The sequence below is a fragment of the Corvus hawaiiensis genome, chromosome 6, assembly GCF_020740725.1.
Source record: "Corvus hawaiiensis isolate bCorHaw1 chromosome 6, bCorHaw1.pri.cur, whole genome shotgun sequence".
Lineage (NCBI taxonomy): Eukaryota > Metazoa > Chordata > Aves > Passeriformes > Corvidae > Corvus > Corvus hawaiiensis.
The window spans coordinates 64,118,471-64,140,559 of NC_063218.1; the positions used below are offsets into that span (position 1 = coordinate 64,118,471).

Sequence of the window (22,089 nt, forward strand, 5' to 3'; positions counted from 1 at the left end):
TGATGTAGGAAAACAGTGAATTCTTTTAATTACTTTATTTTTCTTTGTGCATCAGCTTACTTTTAAATGGTTGGTAGAACTCGAGCTGCTCAGCTTTCTCCATTGCACACCAGATGCTCCTTAAGGAATTGTAGTTTGTCAGTAAATGTGCACCATACTCAATCAGAGACCACTGAACAGATCAAAACACTCCACCTAAAGTTTTGGGGGGTTGGTTTGGGGTGTTTTTCCAACTTGAATTTATTAATAGAACACTGGGCCTCTTCACTGTGAGACAAGTTAGAAAATGGCCTTTAGAGCAGCTGCTCTGCTGTTCTCTGATGGAGGGAGAGGTGGAACAAGCCCGTGAGAGGTGAGCTGGGAATTTGCACGGAGCCCTTTAATCCCAGCCCTGGTGTAATGAACTGTCCTGAAACATCTGCTGGGGTCACCCTGGGGCACACGGAGCCCTCGCTGCTCTTCTGGCCTGGTCAGGGGAGCACTAAATTTTTACTCCATAGCTTGGCTCTGAATCTGAGTTCCCTCCAGATCCCAAGCACTCCTAGGTACGTTTCCCTTGAAAAAGGTCCCCTTTTGAGAAAAGACTGTTATCAGAAGTTCATCCTGAAGCAAAGCCGTGGCAGTTTGGGGCTGGCTGCGGTGCCAGGCCCGTTCTGGAGGTAGGGATGAGCTGTTTATTCCATGGGGTAGCTGGGGCCTGATCCTGTGGCTGGAAGGAGAGAGGGTGGGACGGGGCTGTGTCTGTGCCTGTCTGAAACCAAACTTCTGCCTTCAGCCTCTTGCTTCCTCTCGGCTGTAATTCAGGGGTTCCTGAGCAAGTAATGGATCAATCACTTGAGTATTTCAGATGTTTGTACGTATTGTTCCTGTGTCTGGGAAACCTGGATCCTTCCTAGCCATCCTCCTACTTAAGAACTTGCCCAGAAATCACGAGCTGTTGTCTTACGCCTGAGGCCACCCTGGTCCTGAATTTTACTTCTGTGTTTTTGCTGTGTTTTCTAAGAACAGTTTGCCAGTGCAGCTTAGGGATTTTGCTGTGGAGAGAGTTCTAAACTTTGCTTAACCCCTGTTTTCTTCCCCAGATCCTGTCTTTTGTATACAGCAATCTCTGAATCATCACTCAGAGTAGTTGGAAGAGTATTGTCGGCTTCTTGTTACTTAACCAGGCAATGTATCCTGCTGGGACTTAACTCTCAGAGAAACCTTGTGTCCTTAAAATGTGTCTTCTCAAAAGGTCCTGCTGACCTTAAGATTTTAGGCAGGTTGGTTGTGTTACAGGTCCCTGGGAGAAAGGATTGGGCTTCCTTCTTTCTCCCAAATGGCATTTGAGTTGAGAGAAGTTACTGAAGAGGCTCTAAATGTAAATAAATACTGAAAAGATGATGAATGATACTGGAAAAGTGGTTAAAATTCATATGATTAAGAACAAATTGGGCAAAATCTTTGTGGTCCAGCAGAGCAAGATAAAGAATCAGTTGGAGAATCTTGATATTCCCCTCCTGTTAATGAGTCACATCCTGGGGTATCCAGACCATCCCTCTTGCTCTTGTGAAACTGTTCTTGCTTAAAGTCTGTTGCAGAGTGCTAAGCTGGATGCTTGAAGATCCAAGCTGGAGCTGAGCTTTGTCACTGTGTGAAGGAGGCTGGTTTAGTTTCTAGCATCTGGGCACCTGTTCCTCCAGTTTTCCATCTGCACTGGGTACAGATGGGACTAAAAGGTTTCCCATCACTTGAGCTGGCACCAGAGAACTTCCACAGGTGCGGTGGGAAGGTGCAGGTGTCCTTCACTGATGGACCAGAACACGTGAAGAGCAAGCAGGAAATGATCCCAAACAACAAAACTCTCCTAATGAACTTAGAGGACAATTTCCGTATTTAAATCTGGCCTTAAATATATTTATGGTTATTGTCTGGAACTTTGCCAGAAGCTCCAGCATTGTGCAGCTCCCTTCTAAAGGTGTTTTTCACGAGATGACAGGATTTGTTAAATGCCTCTGGGCGCCCCATTGATCTCAGACTGATCTTAGCTGTAGCAGTCAGTGGCACAACTTCAGGGAAGGAGCTTTGACAGGGAACTTTGGGAACATTCCCTCATTTTGTCAGTCGTGGAGAGGGCTACTTGCTTAAACTGTAACATGTTTTTGTTGGGCCAGTACGTTTTTCCAGAGGGAAGGAGGTGGGGAAGGTTCTTCAAAGGTGTATCTTTGGTGGGATGTGGCAGAGCGTGATGTGAAACCTAATTTTCTAGACTGTTCATCTAAGGGAAGAGGTGCTATTCTATTCACCACTTCAAGAGGCTTTTGGAATATAATGGTATTAAAAATCCAGCCTTAATGGAAGGAAGGAAATTTGTTTTCCAAAATCTGCCTCCTCAAAGCCACTTGGAGCAGCACGCAGGAGAACTGCACGAGGAAAACTAGAGCCTAACTTGGCATTTGGTTCTGAATTAAACTGATTGTTTGCTCTTGCTGCAGTTTCCTATTAAAAGCCAGGTTCTTTTCCCCTTCCTTTATAACCTTCATGAAAGAATCTGATGGATGCAACTAGCTCGGTTCCAACTCTGCTGGCCCATTTCTACCCAAGAGTACACCTGGAATTTTGGTCTCAAGCTAAATTTTAGGAAATATCCGTTAGACTTTTATTAAATGAAAATGTATTTCCTCTTTTGAAGCTCTTGGATTTTAGAATGAGCTTTAGTAATGCTTCTACCACATGAAATAAGTGTTGAGAATTTTTAGTTTGTTGTCAGGTTTAAATTTTCTGATGGCCTTAAACATACCTGTATATATGTCTTTGCAGTTCTTTAACTCAACGTTGGAAACAAGTTGGTCCATGGCTTATGTAAACACTTGAAAAATAAATCTATTTAAATGTTTTATGTCCTTCCCTTTCAAGCAAACATTTCATACCTAAAGGGATTGTCTTGCTACACTTGTGTTGCGTTGGTGGTTTTGTCTCAGTGATTGGGTTTACCTGGGTTCACCTAAAGAAAAACCTGTTCCACAGCCTTTATGATTATTAATTCAGTAGTTTTATCGTATTTTTATTATCTTTTAAAACAACCCCAAACACATCCAGTGGTGTTAAATACATTTTTCCTACGATGTCACTTGGTTTTAAATACTTCGTTGTTTGAATGTTCAAGTTTTAAAAAGAATTGGCAGTATTAAAAGCGAAGAATAAATATATCTATGCAAATAGCTCGGCTCAACTTTGGTATTGAAAGGTTAGGAGTAGTTTTACTGTCAGTTTGAGAATAAAATTCCGTGTTTCTGAAAACTCGCTGGAATTTCAAGTCAGGTTGAAAAATCGTTCTCCTGTTGCCACTCCACAGTTGTGCAGCTTGGGGTTTTGTATGGAAAACTTTCAAACAGCTGTGGTGGATTTATTAAGCAGCAGAGCTTAAATCTTATAAGCTTTATAACAGTTTTATTGAGGAGCAGGGTTCTTAATATTTCCTGGGGTTTCGTTTCGAATCCTATAAAAATGAACCCTACAGATTCGTTGTTTTCTGTATGTGTTCTGTTTGCTCTCTGCAGGCTTGTTTCCTTCGGGAAACTGTCTCCAAATGCCCTTTTTTTAACGTATGTTTGTTTTTGTCGTCTCTCCCCCCAGCAGCAAAGGCCACCCAGACTCAGAGTTCGGCTGGTGTGGAAATGGAATTAATTCTCTTTAGAAAGTCAGAGGCCTGGTCTTTGTGCCCACACGCCTGGGGGGCTGCAGGCAGGATTTCTTTGGAACGAAGCATTTAAAGAATATATCATCAGCCTTTCCATTGCGACTGAAGTTTGGTTCGTCCCCTTTTTACAGCCAAAAGTCACTGAAATAAATAAATAAATACATAAATACATAAACAACAGCTGTGGGAGGTAAGGGCTGCTCTGTGTCTCGCAGGGATTTTGGGAGCCGGCTGGGCACAGGAGTCCTTTCCCATGTGGAAAGCTACCTTCAGTTATTCCGTTTGGAAGTTCAATAGGCACAGAAATGTGCGTTTAGACAGAAATGTGTATTTTTAAATAGATGTGCGCGCGTCGCGCAGGCGGACGGCGCGGGCAGCCCCGGGGTCCTCCCACGCTGCGCGGCGCCCGCGCCCGGCCCCACGTGGCTCCCACGTGGTGCAGCGGGAGAAGCGCCGGGGGAGAAGCGCCGGGCAGCCGCAGCCATGCAGCGCCGCAAGGTGGACAACCGCATCCGCGTCCTCATCGAGAACGGCGTGGCGGAGCGGCAGCGGAGCCTGTTCGTGGTGGTGGGCGACCGCGGCAAGGACCAGGTAACGCCGTCCCGGAGCGGGTGCGGGGATGCCTGTGGGTGCTGATACCTGCCCGGGCCTGCTGTAATCCCTCGGTCCCGGCTCCTCTCTGCCTCCAGCAGGAATTAAACCCTCACAGCCCCGGGCACAGCAATGGTGCCTGAGCAGGAGGGAACTCGCAGGGACAGAGGGTTTGAAAATGGTGTGTGAGACCTCACCTCAGACATCTCCTGTCTGGGAAGCTCATGAGCATCAAACACAACTCAGCACAGGCTGGGGTTTTTGTGCTTGGTTTGGTTTTTTAAACTGGGGTGAAGGATATTTAATTTCCTGGCCAGCTGGGGTTTTTTTTCCTCTCTCTCTGCCCTGAGCTGTGATGGTTTCTCACTCGGAGTGGGCTTGGTGTACGGAGTCGTCTCGCAGATGAACTTGCTTGGTGGAGCTGTGTGGAAGAAATTAAGTGCTGAAGTCGTTTCTCTTCAGAGACTCTGGCCTTGTGTTTTTCGACAGTGGGGAGGGGAAGAGCAGCACGGCAAACCCGTAGTGGTTTAGGATAAGTCGGTTCACAGAACCACAGAATTGCTCAGGGTGGAAAAGCCCTCCCGGATCCCTGAGTCCAGCTGTTCCCCCAGCAATGCCAAACCCGCCGCTACCCCCTGTCCCCAAGTGCCACGTCTGCATGGCTTTTAAATCCCTCCAGGGATGGCGACTTGACAGCCCTTTCAGGGAAGAAGTTTTGCTTCATATCCACCCTGCCCCTCCCCTGGCCCAGCCTGAGGCCGTTCCCTCTCCTCCTGTCCCTGTTCCCTGGCAGCAGAGCCCGACCCCCCCGGCTGCCCCCTCCTGTCAGGGACTTGTGCAGAGCCACAAGGTCCCCCCTGAGCCTCCTTTGCTCCAGCCTGAGCCCCTTTCCCAGCTCCCTCAGCCGCTCCTGGGGCTCCAGAGCCTTCCCAACTCCATTCCCTGCCCTGGACACGCTCCAGCCCCTCGATGTCTTCCATGCAGTGAGGGGCCCAAAACTGACCCCAGGATTTAAGGTGTGGCCTCCCCAGAGCTGAGCAGAGGGGAACAAGCACTGCCCTGGTGCTGCTGCTATTCTGTTCTAACTGCTGTACAGCTGATAATTCCTTTGTCTCCCTAATAAACGAATTATAAAAGAACTTGGGAAAAAATGAGCTATTCAGGTGGCAGTGCAGGAATGTTGGCATTATTTACTGATGGGCTCTGGCATCTCCCAGGTCTGGTTGTGTTCAGTGTTTTCACTGAAACACGCAGTGGGAAACCCATATTAATGGATTATCCATAAGAGACGAGCCCTAGGAACTGTGAGTAGCCTGGAATAATCAGTGCATGCAGTTGGTAGTTCTGCCAGAGAGGGGAACTAAGGAAGCAGGAGGTAAAATCCAGTGTCTTCAATTTCGTGCAGCCCTGGAGAAGGCACAGACACAGCCTCACTTCGTGTCCAGGGATCCCTCTGTTTTCCACAGCAAAAATGCAGCTGTAAAATTAAGTTTAGAAGAACTTGCTTTTAAACCACTTTGCTTTTGGATGTTCCCTCCTGAGCTGTTTGTGAGTGTTTGTGTGCTTTGGCAGGTCGTCATCCTTCACCACATGTTGTCCAAGGCCACGGTGAAGGCCAGGCCCTCTGTGCTGTGGTGCTACAAGAAGGAGCTGGGCTTCAGCAGGTGAGAGATCCCCCGTGGTCCTGCTGCTCTCTGGGGAGCAAACGCTGTAGGTTGAGGGATTTGGGTGTGAGGGGAAGCCAGGTTCGTTCCTGGAGGAGCTGGGGGAAGTTTGCTCTTCCAGGACTGAAATTTGGCTTCCACAATGGGGTTGACACTGGCAAAAAGTACCTCTGGTTTATTCCTGTAGCTCTAACACTGACTCTGCTGCCCTGGACCAAACTCCCCCTCACCTTTTTAACCCCAAAACTCGGGCTCCTCAGCTGTTGAGCCTCAGTCATATTTAGGACTGAGCTCTGACTTCCAGACTCAGCCTGAGCACGCTTTTCTCAAACCCTATCCCAAGAAAACTCCTGTGTGATTTCGCCCTCCAGCCACCGGAAGAAGAGGATGAGGCAGCTCCAGAAGAAGATTAAGAGTGGAACTTTGAACATCAGGGATGATGACCCCTTCGAGCTGTTCATAGCAGCCACAAACATCCGCTACTGCTACTACAATGAAACTCACAAGATCCTTGGGAACACCTTTGGGATGTGTGTCCTCCAGGTGAGGAATCGCTTGGCTCCCAAAAGGGGGCTGCAACAATCAGTTGGAATGCTGCAGGAATAGGGTTTGTTGTTTCTGCCACTTGGGTTCTGGTGGCCTTGCTTATCCCTCACGAGCTGTGTGAGGGTGAGGTGGCCTCGTTGGTAGGAGCTGTGACAGGACATTGGTTAGTGCAAATTTAGGTGTGAGTTAAACTTGGAGGGATGAAGTTTAGAGGCTTCCTGTGCCTTTCAGTAGGAGCCAGCTGCACTGATGGGCTCTGGGCAGCTCTGAAGTTCTGTTTACTCCCCAGGATTTTGAAGCCTTGACTCCAAACCTGTTGGCCAGAACTGTGGAGACAGTGGAAGGTGGTGGAATTGTGGTGATTCTCCTGAGAACTATGAACTCCCTGAAGCAGCTCTATACAATGACCATGGTATGTTCAGCACAGCGTGGCTGTTCTCTACCAGCAGCTGCATTGAGGTGATGCTGAGTGGGTATTTATTGCTTCTATTATGGGCTGTGATCCTCCTTCCATCATCTTTCCTGCTCCTTCATTCATCTGTGACTGGATTTATTATACTCAGGCATTTCTGAAAGGCTGCCAGGAAGGAAGGAATTACAAGGAAGAAACAAGAAACACCTGTCACTCACAAATGGAACTCTGTTCTTTTGTCCTATGACAGTTTTGGAAAGAATTTATTCTGTCTGCCCATGTATCAGCAATTTAAGTTAAAAACATAGAGCCTTTGCAGTGTTTTGTGTATTAGGTGAGGTCAGCTTCACAAAACAATTCACACTGAGTGTGCTTACACCTCAGTCTGGAGTTGTTGCCATTGTTAATAATGCCAGTAGGTGAATTAAAGTGATAGAATATTTTTCCTTTGCCATCCCTGAGGTGCTTGAAATGTTCTGGCAGAGCTGACCCTTGAGTCAGGCAAGAAATACGTAAGGCTTGTAAAGAAAGCATGGGTGGGGAGGGAATGTTTTTAACAAGGGTTTGGGAGATGTGGGTGTTTCACAACAGAGTCAGAATCCTGTCTGGGATGTGCTGTGGCTGGAAGGGGAGAGACAAGAGTGGGAAGGGAGGTGTGACAGTCCTGTAAATGTCACTGTCACTGCTGCCCCTTCTCCAGACTGACATTTTCTCTCTGTTCCTTTTCTTTCTCTTTCAGGACGTTCACTCTCGGTACAGGACAGAGGCCCACCAGGACGTGGTGGGGAGGTTCAACGAGAGGTGAGTGACTCAGGGTGCCAAGGGTCTGGGCTGTCTGCCCAAGGAGAGCACCAGGAGCAGCACTGGGTCTTCCTGACAGGGAAGCATCCCACGGGATTGCATTGGAATAGGCCTTTTCTGAAGGCAAATACCCAGCTGGGGGTAGCTGTAAATACTCACTCCGTGTTTAGAAGAGAGTTCAAATGACCCACCGGGGAGTGGTGCTGGTATTTTACTGAGTTTTCTCTGCCTGCTCAGGTTCATTCTGTCCCTGGCCTCGTGCAAGAACTGCCTGGTGATTGATGACCAGCTGAATATCCTGCCCATCTCCAGCCACGCTGCAAACATCACTCCTGTCCCCCCCCAGTCCCAGGTCAGTGAGTGATCCCAGCCCTTTTCCCTGGCAGAGATCCCTCTGAGTTGGCCACGGGGTGTTAAAGATTGCAAAAACAGGGAATTTTTTTAATTTCACCTTGATGTATAGCAAATGATGGCATTGCAGAGAGGAAGCAGAATGTTCTGCAGAAATTATGTGGGAGCTGTTTTTTCTTTCTTCATTGGTCTTTATTTTAAGTTTCCTGGCCCATCTCTCTCTGTGCTCGCCCGTATTTATTAATTTTCCTGCACTGCTGCTCAGCCCTGTGAGGTGGAGTTTGATTGTGGTTGTGGAGGGATCTCAAGCTGAGGGACAGATGGGACAAGACAAATAAAAAGACTTTTTTGGCAGTTGGAGGATGGGAGAACACTTTGGAAAGAAGTACATTGCAGGCTCAGGGCTCTGGCAGTTGTTTCAGTTTCTTAGTTACACCTGTCACATTCCAGGAAAAATTCCCTGAGGATAATTCAGACACGTATTTGCACTGTTAGAAATGTATCCTTTTACCACTTCCACTTGTAGACTGCAGTGAAGTGGAACCAGTTTTAAGCAGAAATCTCAAAGAATTTGAACTGTGCTGTGTGGCCTAAGAAATAACCAACACAGCTTCTGTCAGAGATGGTAAAAACATTCTGATAGGGCCCTGATTTTAAAAAAAACCCAACAAAATAAAACCTCCTTTTAGCATTAGAACAATACTGACAGCAGCACAAGTGCTCCTCTGCTGGCTGGAGAGGCTGGAGCCTTTGGGAACTTTAAGTGGCAAGAAGGAAAATCAGCCTTCATTGCCATCTAAAATAGATTGTGTTTGTGTCCAGGTTTATGGTTTGGCTCAGAAAGGCTTGATACTATTTCAATATTGCTGCTGCAGTCGTTCTTCCCCCTACATGGACACTGCATGTGGCAGGGGTAACAAAGATCATAAAGACTGAAAAATGAGTTAAATTATTCAAAACATTTCCCCAGAATCTGTTTTTCCTATCAATGCCATTCTCTAATTACTGTTGACTGCAAAATCCTTCCCTCTTTTTTTTCCCCTCCAAGCTTGGGGAAGCCAGGATGGGAGAACCTCTTTGTGACCATTCTCCTGAAGATGCCTGGAAATTTAAGTGTTAAATATTTGTCTGTCCATATAAATGTACCTGTTTCTAGGGAATATATTCTCCTTGTGGTAACTTTTCCTTCCAGATCCCTTTCTCTGCCCAACCAAAGGTGCCAGAAGACACCACAAGGGTAGAAATGTGCTGAGATGTCCTTGGCTCATCCTGTTGTGTGCTTGCAGGAGGAGAGCCTGCGGCCCCAGGACCTGGAGCTGAGGGAGCTGAAGGAGAGCCTGCAGGACACACAGCCTGTGGGAGTTCTGGTGGATGGCTGCAAAACCCTGGATCAGGTTGGTGTGGTGGCCAAAGCTGAGGTTCTCTGGGCTTGGCAGGTCCCAGTGTGAGAGAAATTGGAACGCTGTTTTCTGGGGTTTTCTCTAATCCTCAGGCAAAAGCAGTTCTAAAATTCATTGAAGCCATTTCTGAGAAGACCCTGAGGAGCACTGTGGCATTAACAGCAGCCAGGGGACGAGGGAAATCTGCTGCTTTGGGGCTGGCCATTGCTGGAGCTGTAGCTTTTGGGTGAGTGACCCCCCCCCCCTCCAATCCCCCAGGCTTTATCTGCATCCCTGAGTTTAAAAAAAACCAAACAAAAACGAGATGGCAGGATCTGAATATATTTGCAATTTCCAGTCTTAAACCCCTCATATTTTTGGTCTTGTGTCTTTTGATTGCTGCATACACTGTTGGTCAAGTTTTTCTTAAAACTCCAAGTAATCACACATAAATTGAGATAAGTGTCTGAAGAAATCTGCTGTGTTTTGGTTATTAGGTAAACAAAATTATTAGGTTATTAGGTAAAATCAACCCCTTCTGTAAAAAACCCATCCTATTTAGTATTTATGTGGTAAAATCGGTCAGAAAAACCGTTCAGCTCTTGTTTTGTTTTTTTTTCTCTGCAGTTACTCCAATATCTTTGTCACATCTCCCAGCCCTGACAACCTCCACACTCTCTTTGAGTTCATATTTAAAGGCTTTGATGCACTGCAGTATCAGGTGAGGAGAGCAGACTCATTTTACAGTACTTTCAAAGCATTCCTGCCTAGGAGGTTTTTCACCTCACCTGGGCTTTTGGCTACAGATATTCGCTACCAGCCTTTTTTACAGTGCTCTGCAAGAAAAGGAATCGTGGGAGAGTTATGTTTCTTTCTCTGTTTTTAAGCAGGGTAAATCAGTTTCTCTGTGAAGCAGATTTTAACATCAGTAGATAATTTCCCAGTTCTCAGGCCTTTGAAGCTTTTACAAGAATTCTTGATTAGAATGTGAAATAACAATGTCTGAGCCTTATTTTGATGATGATGATGATGGTAAATTATATTTTTTCTTAGATCTTCGCTTTTCATATTGTTTAAAAATGTTATTTTCCAGGAACACCTGGACTATGAGATTGTTCAGTCCTTGAATCCAGAGTTCAACAAGGCAGTGGTCAGAGTGAATGTGTTCAAGGAGCACAGGCAGACCATCCAGGTAATTGGCATTCTTGCCTTTCCACTCTTTACTCCTGGCTGTTGTTTTTGCCAGTGCTGAACTTGTTCTGGTTTTAAGCAGGTTCATTCTGTGTGGTGTGTAACTGTCCTGGTGGGTTTTGCTGAAAGGCAGACCTTTAGGGAGCAACTTCCTCAAAATACCTTCTCTCTTTCAGGGAATAACTTGTAGACTAAAAAGCTCCCTCGTGGGCTTCTCCCAAAACAAAAGCAAAGGAAGGTGAAAGGAGCACTGCAGGAAGAGCTTTTAGTGATTAGATTTCCTTTATTTTCCTCACCTCTGCAGATGAATTGGTGTGGAATTGTGCTGAACAAGATGAGTGAGCCAGGCCTTGTCAGGGCAGCATAAACCCTCTCCTGACGTTTTGGTTTCCACATCCCAGTCTCTGGCTTGGTGTTTGAGGAGAACAGGGACAACAAAGAGCTTTCCAGGGCTCCAGCTTTGTGAATTCTGATGTTTCCCTGATCCCAGGCAGGCTGCTGCTGGCAGTGACAGTGTCCTCTCGTTGCTTGCAGTACATTCACCCTGCTGATTCTGTGAAGCTGGGGCAGGCCGAGCTCGTGGTGATCGATGAAGCTGCTGCCATTCCTCTGCCCCTGGTGAAGAACCTGCTGGGCCCTTACCTGGTGTTCATGGCTTCCACCATCAACGGGTAAGGCTGGGGCAGCCACTCCGTGCTGGAGTTTCCCCAGAGCTCTGGATGGCTGCCTGGTTCCTCGCCTCAGGCGCTGTGTGTCCTGTTTCTCAGGTACGAGGGCACCGGTCGGTCGCTGTCCCTGAAGCTCATCCAGCAGCTCCGCCAGCAGAGTGCCCAGAGCCAGGTGACCCTGACAGCAGAGAACAAATCCACAGCCACTGCCAAGCTCACCTCAGGTACAGCACGTCTGGGGCTGCTGCCGGCCACATCCCATGGCTCTCCCACGCATCCGTGTGCTTTGCAGCCGTGGGGAAGGGGCTGTGGGGGGAAATGGCGGAACTCCGCTGTTGGTCCCTCGCGAGTGTCAGGTGGAAGGCTTCTAAGAGGTGAAAGTTAGCAACTGACCATTTCCTAATGTGGGAGCCCTTGAGAGCACAGGGATGCTGTGGGATTCTTGTGGCTGGCAGCACTGAGTGTCCTGTGCAACCCTTGCAGCTCGCACTTTGCACGAGGTGTCCCTGCACGAGTCCATCAGGTACGCCCCTGGGGACCCCGTGGAGAAGTGGCTGAATGATCTCCTGTGCTTGGACTGCCTCAACATCACCAGGATCATCTCTGGCTGCCCACTGCCAGACACCTGTGACCTGTATCCTCGCTGAATGTTCCTCAGGCTGGTTGAGGGTTGGTTCTGTGGCTGGTGGGATAAGCTCAGCACACGATCTTTTCCCTAAGACCTCACTCCTGGAGTTAAGCTCTCCTGGCACCGGTGGTGTGTGGTGCCAGGACATCACCAAACTCCAGTTTTGCTGCAGAGACAACCTCAAGGAAGGGTTGCATGAAGGGAATCCCTTGTTGCAGTTATAAAAGGTTTATCCTTACAGATGAAAGCTGTGAAAGCTGCAAATGCTGCCCAACATCATTTATTCCTGTAGATAAAGCTGTGGAGTCTAAGGGGACAAGCCAGCTTGTGGCCCAAATCTTGAAAATAAACCAACAGGAAGCTTTCTCCTGCTTTCCAAGGAGGTTTTTTTCCTTAATCCCTGCGTTTAGGTACTATGTCAATAGGGACACACTCTTTTGTTACCACAGAGCATCAGAAGTTTTCCTGCAGAGGCTGATGGCCCTCTATGTGGCTTCACACTACAAGGTAGGGCTTGTGCTTCTTCCATCCAATTTCATTCCCAATTTCAGTGTGGAATTTTTCAGGGACAGCAGCGCTTGTTGTGACAGCCTGGCGGAGATTTCTGAACAGCTTCTGTTGCTTCTTGCTGTGTACAGAGCTGTATTCCCCTTTCTCTGAGATCTCTGCCTCAGTCCTGGCTGAACATACTGGATTTCCAGATAGTCTGGAATATTTTTGCCTTGAGAAAGTAAAATTCTAAATGAGCCTCCAAGCTTGTCAGGATTTTATCAGTGCTGAACCTCATTTGCAGCTCTCTTTACCATGTTCTGGTGGCCTCAAGTTCATCAAGAGCAGCACCATTATGATACTGAAAAGAGAAATGATTTATTGCAAGGTTTCAAGACCAGGGGTGATCTGTAGATGTGAGTGGGGAAGTCCAGAAGCACTGAAGTACTGAGCTCTAAAAATCTGAGGCTTAAAAAAAATTTAAGATCTGGTACTTAAGAGGTAAGGAGCTGTATGAAAATAGGAAGTTCAGGCTCATACATGTTAGAGCACGAGGTTTCCCTTGAGGTGTCTGGTGGTGTGACAGCCACGAGCTGGCCTGGGAGCTCCTCCATCCCTCAGCATTGTACTGGTTCCAAATTCCTTAAAAGCTCTACATGTGGAGAATAGAGGGATTGTTTAGAAATCAGCTGGACTTTGAAGCTCTCCTCACATGGAATAAGCATTTGGGTAACACTCCCAGGCACATCCGTGGGATTCTTGGGATTGTCCTGTGCAGGGCCAGGAGCTGGACTCGGTCCTGATGGGTCCCTTCCAACTCAGGGTATTCTGTGATTCTCTGCACACTTTTTCATCTTTCTGATGTCTTTACCCTCCAGAACTCCCCCAACGACCTCCAGATGCTCTCTGATGCCCCTGCCCATCATCTCTTTTGCCTTTTGCCACCTGTTCCACCCACCCAGAATTCGTTACCAGAAGTCCTGGCTGTTGTTCAGGTAAGAGAATGACTCGAGTGTCAGTTTTGATCCTGCCATAGCTGAGTGGCTGTAGGAGAAAGCATTTTGGTGTGTTCATGGTTTTTCTGCCTTCCCTGGCAGGTGTGCATGGAGGGAGAGATCTCCCGCCAGTCCATCATGAACAGCCTCTCCAGGGGAAAGAAAGCCTCTGGTGATCTTATTCCCTGGACCATTTCAGAGCAGGTGAGTGATTTGGCTGTGCACTCACACCCAGGCTGTATCTCATGCATTTCCTGTTCCCAGAGTGCCCAGCTGTGTCCTTTAAGTCGACTTTTTGTCCCTTGTGCAGTTCCAGGATCCGGACTTTGGGGGCCTGTCCGGCGGGCGCGTCGTTCGCATCGCGGTTCACCCGGATTATCAGGGGGTAAAGTACCTGGGACCCAGCTGTGGTGGTGCCATGAAAATGGCTCTCCAGGCAGAGCTCAGGAACGGGGCACACATTCCAGTTCCTCCAGTTTTTAGCATTTAAAGCTCAGGGCACCAAACCAGTGCTCCCGTGGTTCCTAGGCAGCACCGGCGCATCCCGGGCAGCCGTACACAATCCACATCCAGGGATCTTTACTGTCACACTACCAAGTGTTTGGCATTTCCTGAGCGCCAGAGTTAAGCCCCAAGAATTACTGCACAGCCCTGAGCTACCAGCTGGGCTCCCACCGGGATTTTGGAGACCCTGAGTGTCCTCCTCCATGGAGCTGCCACGTGGCGAGAAAAAGCATTTTTGGAGTGACCCAGTGATGTCTGCACTGCTGATGGTTAATGGGTTTTAAGGGCAGAACGTTGTTGCTCTGTATTAAAAATCAGAGACCTCTTTTTGCTTACAGTGTGTTCCTTCTTCACAGATGGGCTATGGCAGCAGAGCTCTGACTTTGCTGCAGATGTACTATGAAGGCAAATTCCCATGTTTGGAAGAAAAAACGGTTCAAAAGCCAAAAGAAATCACAACTGTGAGCAGCGAGGTATGGTAATTTCTTTTATTTTCTGTCGTGCTAAGCTGTGCAATTTCCCCTGTAAGTCTCCTCTCTGTAAGGAGGAAATAATCAGGTTTGATTTTCATACAGAAGAAGAGCTTTGATTGGCAGCTTTCTGTGGGGGTTGCTGCTAACCCAGTCCCACTTTTATTTTCCAGACTGTGGGTTTATTGGAAGAGGTTGTGACACCTCGGAAAGATTTGCCTCCTTTGCTGCTCAAACTGAGTGAGAGACAAGCTGAGAACCTGGACTATCTCGGGGTGTCTTATGGCCTGACACCCAGATTGCTCAAGTAGGACATGATTCTATTTCCCACTTACATCTTGGCCTTCTTGAACAGATAATGAGCTCTACTTGCCCCATTTTTCCAGGGTGTAGAAGTAAGAACAGCCTGTGATAGGTAGGGGGAGGTTAAATTCCAATTCCTGTGCCCTGTAGAAACTTGAGGTGTTGCTGACTCCAGAGCTGGTGGTGGTTTTCCTGACTGATGTAAATGCCTTTCACAGCACCTGGAAAGTTTGTTCATGTTTTGGCATCACATTCATAATTTTACACTCCCCTGAGCTGGAGCCTCAGTCAGGTGGGTGCTATTCCTGCTTTCTGTCAGTGTTCATTTGCACTGATTGTTGGGGTGTCTTAGAGACTTGTGCCTGCTCCTCACCAGCTCTCCTTGTACAGCAGATAAATGGCCTTTAACCACAATTTATTACTGTGCAGTCAGCAGCTCCCTAATTCTCAGTGGGTTTCTGCTTTTTCCCAGGTTTTGGAAGCGTGCTGGATTTGTGCCAGTTTATCTGAGGCAGACCCCAGTAAGTACCACACTGTTCCTGAGGGAAAACCCAGCCCTGCTGAAATCTCTGGGCATGTATTCCAGGAGATTCTGTGAGAAGGGATTTGGGGCGGGAAGGTTTGCTGGGGCTGCTTTTAGGGCTTGGTTTATGTCCATTTTTGTTCTTTGGGCCTATAGTTAAGGAGTAGAATTTTAGGGTTGGGAGTGTGGGCCTCCAGGTAGTCAGCACATAAAAATTTAGAGCAAAAATGCAGCTGTTGAAGGTTATTAACGTGTTTATTGGTAAAATAGCTGAGATTTACCAAATTCTAGAAGTTCATAGGTTTTCCATTAGGTGGAGGTGGTCAGTAGCAGGTGATGCATGTGTTGTTGTGGATTTAGAAGATATTTCCCTTCCTCAGCTGAGCACAGAGTGCAAAAGGTTCATGGGGGTGATGGGAAATGGATCCATCACAGAACCACAGAATTGAATCTTGTTTATCAGAACGACCTGACTGGGGAGCATTCCTGCATCATGCTGAAGATGCTCAATGAAGAGGACTCTGAGCAGGAGCCTTGGCTCACTGCCTTCTGGAAAGGTAACTCTGACCCTGCTGACTCTGCTGACAAGAGCCCTCTGGGCTCCTCATTATTCTAGAGGTCCTCTGGGGTAATTTATTTTGTCCTCTTGCCCTGTAGATTTTAGGAGGCGCTTCCTTTCCCTGCTTTCCTACCAGTTCAGCACCTTCTCTCCCTCCTTGGCGCTGAATATTCTACAGAACAAAAACATCAAACAGCAGCCCCAAGCACGTGAGTACCCTGACTGGGACAGCTGAAAATGCACAACAGGGCACGGCTGGAGCCTGGCACCTGCAGTTTGCTGTTTTATCAAGATGTTCAAGAGAGGAGAGTCCTCTGGGGAGAGCTTGGAATCTGTGTCTTGTGGGGTTTTAGTGTCTGTCTTGGTTAGAGGGTTTTCCTGCTGCAGCGAGGGAACAAACCTCTTTTACAGCAAAACCAGTGGGAATTGTTAAAGGCTGGCAGTTTCTCAGCTCTCACTGGTTTCAGTCTCTCCAGCATGTTGAGGTGGATAAGCTGGGCTGTTCTGGCAGTTGCCATGTTTTCCATATGGATGTCTGCCTGCCTGAAACAAACTTGGGCTAACCAAGCTGGCAGTGTTACTGCATTCTGAGTTGTGTTGGGAAGAGAACCCATGGGGTGGCAACTGGCCTTTCTCAAACACAGGAAGAAGTACTAAATACCTGAATAAATGTTAAACACTGAGATCCTGGGTAGCTCTGAAGAACGTTCCTGACCTTGCTGCTATGTTATTGTCCCCACCAGCCATCAGCCGTGCTGAACTGGAGTCGGTTTTCATCCCGTATGACCTGAAGAGGCTGGAGATGTACTCCCGCAACATGGTGGACTATCACCTCATCATGGACATGGTTCCCACCATTGCCAGGATGTTCTTCCTCAGCCAGATGGGAGACATGTCCCTCTCTGCTGCACAGTCGGTGTGTACGGACGGAGTGGAGCGAGGATTTGGGAAGACACAGGGAGTGCAGTGGGGAATGTGTGTCTGTGTTTGCTCTGTGACTGGGATACGTGTCTTTTCCTCAGGCCCTTTTCCTAGGGATTGGCCTGCAGCATAAATCTCTGGACCAGCTGGAAAAGGAGCTGGAACTGCCCAGCAGTCAATTGATGGGACTCTTCAACAGGATCATCCGCAAAGTAGTGCAGGTGAGAGCAGCAGGACAGGCCTTGGTCAGGTGGGACCGTAATTCCAATATTAGCAGAAAATAGGGCACTAAGAGAGAGCTGAATCAGAGCTGGGCATCCTTAACACATCCCCAACTACTGACCGTAAACCTCTTTGTAAGGTGGGCAAAATCCCAGCAGGGAAATGTGTGGCAGTGATTTCAATGCCCATGGCAGGGGGTTTGGAGCTGGATGATCATTAAGGTCCCTTCCAACCCAAACCACTTCATGATTTTGTGTAGTGATTTCCCAGATAAGAGGGCTTATCTTACGTTTTCCCATGTTGAATGCCCCGACCAAAAGGCTGAGCAGACAACCCATGTTGCCTGAGCCATTGTTCAGGGCACTGGTGGCATCTCAGCTTTTCTTGGAAAACAGGTAAGTTCTTTTCCAGTGTTATCTAGAGGTAGACTTGAAATCCAGTGAAATAACTGGAAAGTTTTGGATCTGGTTGCTGGTTTTCTTTCTCTCTAAGGTTCAGGAGAGCAAAGCTCCTGAAGTCTGGCATTAGGAGCTCATTGTAGAGGTGATAAATGATGTTTAACAAACCAAGTGTTACATGTGCTGGGTTATTTCATTTTCAGCTGTTCAACACAGTCCAGGAAAAAGCTGTGGAGGAGCAGATGGCAGCAACAAAGGATGTCGTGATGGAGCCAACGCTGAAATCTTTAAATGACGATTTGGTAATTACAAACTTTGCTCCTGGTTCCTATGTAAACCCTCCAGGGAGTCCCCTCGAGTGCAGAAACATCTAAAGTCATCCAAATTTTCTTGGATGGAAAGGGTTTCACACCACATCTGGCTCTGTAAGGGAGTTAAAACCTGGCAGGTTTGCATTTTGTGCACGTGGAGTTGTGCTTTAAGCTGCAGTTTGGGGTTTGTGTACAGATAACGTGAAAATGCAAGTAGGTAAAAGAGAGAAGCTATTGAGGATCAGCTGGTATTTGTTTTAGGAGATGTATTTGTGGGAAAAGGCATTTTCCTGCCATTACAAAGTCATTGTTGCCCTCAGGACCTAATGGATCTTGTGCTGTCCTGTTGCAGGAGGAGGCTGCAAAGGAATTCCAAGAAAAGCACAAGCAAGACGTGATGAAGCTGAAGGAAATGGACCTCACACAGTAAGGATTCACCTGCCTGGGTCTCAGATCCACTTTTTCCCTGGGTGGAATGCTGGATCTTGCTGGGATTTGTGCTCAAGGCTGTAGTTGCAGTAAACCATCAGTAAAAGAGAACTAGTGTGTATTGTCAGCAGTGGGTAAAACATATAAAAAAACCCCAAATCAACACAAAAAGAGCAAACAGCCAGAGCTTTTACTTAAAAGTGTCAGCAGATTTCTCTCTTTCTGGTTCAACAGGAGTTTCAGATGCCACTGATTCTTCTCTCTCCCCTCCCACTTTTTGTCTTAGAAACACTGTCTCCTGTGCTTAATGTCCGTGGAAAGTTGTCTGGCTTGGCCCTACATTGATCTTTGTTAAATCTGAGAAAAGGATTAAAAGCATCTTGGAATCTGTGGCTGTCAAGTTTGAAGAACGGACAAGAATGGGTGTGATTTGAAGTGACTGGCAAGTCAGTCACATAAGGAAAATAAATACAAGCAGAGTGTTTTAAAATGAATTCCATTTTGTAGCACTGATAGTGCTTTTTATCATTTTGGATCATGTTGCCTTGTTTTGTTTTTTCTCTCAGCCAGAAATAGATTTTTGTTCTCCTCCATGAGGAGAGAGAGACAAAAAATTTGTTTTGAACGCTTTTCAATGCAGGTTATAGAAAACTTTGAGGCTTTGTCCATCATTGTTCAGCTCTGTGTGGACAAAGCCTTATCTATTCCAAATCTCCAGGAACTTGAGGTGGAGAGCAGCCACTCCATTTTGCTACACAATTGCTTTGCCTTTTTAACTCGGGGTGTAATTTCCAGGGTGCTTGAACACCCAGACAAGGGCCACATGAGCTTACTTGAGTAGCAATTATTGTCTTCATTTCTCTTTTCAAAAGCAAGCTGCAACTCTTCACTTTTCCCCAGACTGATCTGGAAAAGCCATCCCATGCCAGCTTGGCCAGCCTGGCTTTGTGTGCGTTTCCTGAACCTGATTTGGTTGGGTGCTGACACAGTGGCTCGGTTTGCAGAGCAGTGTGTGCCTGACAGTAGAAACACCTTATTTTTCTGGTTTTTCCTTTGTGCTAACAATTTGACTTGACCTTTCCTTCGCCTTTCCCACTCCAGGTACATCATCCGGGGTGATGACGAGGAGTGGAACGAGGTGCTGAGCAAAGCAGGACAGAACGCTTCCGTCGTCAGCTTGAAAAGGTTAAGGAAGTTGAAATATTCCAGAGATCTCTCTGGTCTTCCTGCTGGCTTTGTTAAAATGTTTTGCAAAGGAGTGAAGCCTAAGGGTTCAATGCAGGTTAAGTGAACTCAGTGTCCTGGACAGATCCTCAGCTTTCCTGGAGAAATTGGGGTGTGAGAAGCTGCGAGCTCTGCTGCCCAATGTTGCTGTGTTGCTCTAAGGATAGTCCTCTCTTCATTAACTTGTTTAATTCTCACTTTATTTCTGATGGTCTGATCCCGATCCCACACAGAAGCTGGGACTATTCCTCCCTTGGGAATAGTCCCTGACTGCCCTGTTTGCTTTGGGATCTAACACTGGTTGGGAGCCCCTGGGGAAAATGCAAATTCAGGGAAGAATTCTTTCAAATGTGAACTTGAGCCTGGAAAACGTCTGTGTTCCTGCAATTCCTTCCTTTTCATCCATCTTCTTTCTCCTGCCTTGCCCAGCATGGAGTCTTCCCATATTTTTCCTTGGGGATTTATAGTTGAGACTTCCCTGCTCATTTATTTCCCCTTCCTGGGGTGCCTGACAGCTCAAGTAATTATGTGATCTCTGTTCCACCCTTTCATGGTTTTTTCCATGAGTGCTGGAAGCTGTGAGTTTCCAGAGGCCTTCCAGGAAGGAGAGAGTCTTACCAGTTGCTTATAAAGATCAGAGCTTGGAATTTTGTTGCTTTTGCTCAAGTCAGAATCCAGTGCAGGGACAAAATTGTGTGTTTAAAACTATCAGTGGTAGTTTCTCTTCTAGATACTCTAAATTCCAGATACCCCATTTAGGACAGATAAAGTTTTGAAAAAGGAAGACAAGAGCTAAAAATTAAGATCTCCTGGGTTAGAGAATCTCAGGACAGACACTCTAAAATTTAAGTCAGGCTCTTGTTTGTGCTTTTTCTAGCACCAAGTTTAAATAACCCAAGAAATGGGGTATTTTCTCCCTCACTCCTATTTTACAACAAAAATTTCCCTTCTGGATGGCAAGCCAGTGTATTTCTAACAGCTGTTTTGTTCCTGTTTCCCAGTGAGAAGAAAAGAAAACTAGAAACAGCACGAGGACCCAAGCAACAGAAGAAATTTAAGAAGACTAAAGATCTAAAGCAGAAGAGGAAGAAATGACTTTAAAGCCGATCAATGAACTTGAATTAACAAGTGCTGGGTCTGTACTTAAGAAGTCCTGTTCTCCTCGAAATCAAGAGACTCTTTTGGAGGGAAGAAAAATCCTCAGAGGCGTTTTTCAAGTGTTTGTATTATGAGAAGAGCAGAGTTCAAGTGTTTGTGTGAAGGTTTTTACATGAAGTGTGACTGCAGAGCGTGAGTGAGGGACTGGAATGCACTGGGATGTTATGGCGGTGCTTGAGCAGCTACAGCGTCCCCATTCCAAGAGGGCAGATCAGTCTGTAAAATTCCTGCATCTTAAAGGTTCTGTGGTTTATTAAAAGAGTTTGGACAACAAAGGACAGAAGTGTGACTCTGCCTTAGCACTGCAGCACACCTTGATCTCTGCAGCTGCTGGGTCTGGTGGCCCTTTGGAGCTTGAGGGGGCTTTTATGTACTTTGTGTTTGGGGCTGGCTGATCACTGCCCACTAACTCTGTCTCCCTGCTGTCCTAGAGCTTCGGTGGAAAGTTTTGTGTTCAGGTTGCCAGGAGTCAGCATTATTGTACCCAAACCTGGTTGTGTGATCTTCTCTCTGACCTCAGGGGCCAGTGGAGCAGCCAAGCACAGAATTCCCAGCTCTGCTGGTCCACGGTCCCAGCTTGGCAGTAACTGTGTGCCAGTCTGGAGCTGGGACTTGCTGGGAGTGTGGGTCTGCTGCCTGTGGGACTCCAGAGGCTTCAAACCCAGGGCAAACCTTAGACAGTCCCAATGCCAATCCTGAGGGCCCTGGTGCAGTGCCTTGATATTCTTCTGGCTTTTTGCTGTGGGGGTTTGGAACAGAGACCTCTCTGCAGCTGCTGCACAGCTGTGTTGTATTTACCTGCAGATCTCACAGCTCCTTTTCCTGACAAATCCTAAGGAAACAGTTCCTTACTAGGTGAAGACAGCTTTTCTTCTCTAGAAGGCTGATTGTGATTAAACACAGGTTTTGCACAACACAGCCTGGGCCTGCCTCTGGTTTGTAAGCCACTGTGTGTGGGTTGGTGGCAGTGGCACATTCCTGAGCAGGGACACCTGCAGCTGCAGCCCTCAAAGAGAGGCTGGGATCACCCAGCAGCACTGCCAGGGCTGTGGTGGCCACTGGCTGCCCTGAACCGGCTCCAGAGATCTTGGAAAAGGAGCAGACATGGAAGGCAAAGGAGTGTGAGGCTCTTGAGAGCTGCCCAGGATGTGCTGGGGAGAAAAGGTGAGTGCAAACTCTGTCTGGTTTTGCTGTTACTTTTGAAAATAGTGTTGTGCACCCTGAGATGGTCTGTCCTGTTGTTTATTCCTTAGAGCCTGTTGGAGTGCTGGCCTGCATTTGGGAGGAGCCAAGGAGCCTGGAGCTGGGAGGTTTTTCCTGTCAGAAATCCATGCTGGGGATGTTTTCTCTGGCTGTCCCAAGGGGAAGGAACAGCTCTGGAGTGGCTGTATCTCCTGAAAAACCAGTTCACGACTGTTCATCTGACTCTGCCCCTGACCTGTGGCTTCCAGGGACCCTCCTGGTGTACCAGATCTTCCACTGCTGCTTTTTAAAGAAGGAATTCCAAATACAGTAAGTCAGTCATACAGTCTGAGCTGTGCCAGTGGTGGGGTGTGAGGGGGAGCAAGGGTGGTATTTGAAACATTCCTGACTGGAATTGGGGCTGACCCTGCACTTCAGACACCTTTGAGTGGGCATTGAAGGGCTGGTCCCAGTGCTCCAAGCCCTGTGGT

General features: G+C 47.3%; 1 protein-coding gene across 1 annotated transcript; it reads left to right on the forward strand.

Moving 5' to 3' along the window:
* Window positions 1–4,120: 4,120 nt before the first annotated feature.
* On the forward strand, window positions 4,121–20,691 carry NAT10 (N-acetyltransferase 10). Its single transcript, XM_048307264.1, has 28 exons — window positions 4,121–4,270; window positions 5,843–5,934; window positions 6,306–6,477; window positions 6,770–6,892; window positions 7,632–7,693; window positions 7,931–8,045; window positions 9,331–9,438; window positions 9,537–9,670; window positions 10,051–10,144; window positions 10,517–10,615; window positions 11,149–11,285; window positions 11,382–11,506; window positions 11,766–11,916; window positions 12,321–12,417; window positions 13,278–13,394; window positions 13,497–13,598; window positions 13,705–13,779; window positions 14,255–14,371; window positions 14,542–14,675; window positions 15,144–15,192; window positions 15,658–15,751; window positions 15,852–15,962; window positions 16,497–16,669; window positions 16,776–16,895; window positions 17,498–17,596; window positions 17,958–18,031; window positions 19,136–19,219; window positions 20,260–20,691. The coding sequence occupies exons 1-28, from the start codon at window positions 4,163–4,165 to the stop codon at window positions 20,351–20,353; spliced, it is 3,060 nt and encodes a 1,019-aa protein (XP_048163221.1). The 5' UTR covers window positions 4,121–4,162; the 3' UTR covers window positions 20,354–20,691.
* Window positions 20,692–22,089: the final 1,398 nt, after the last annotated feature.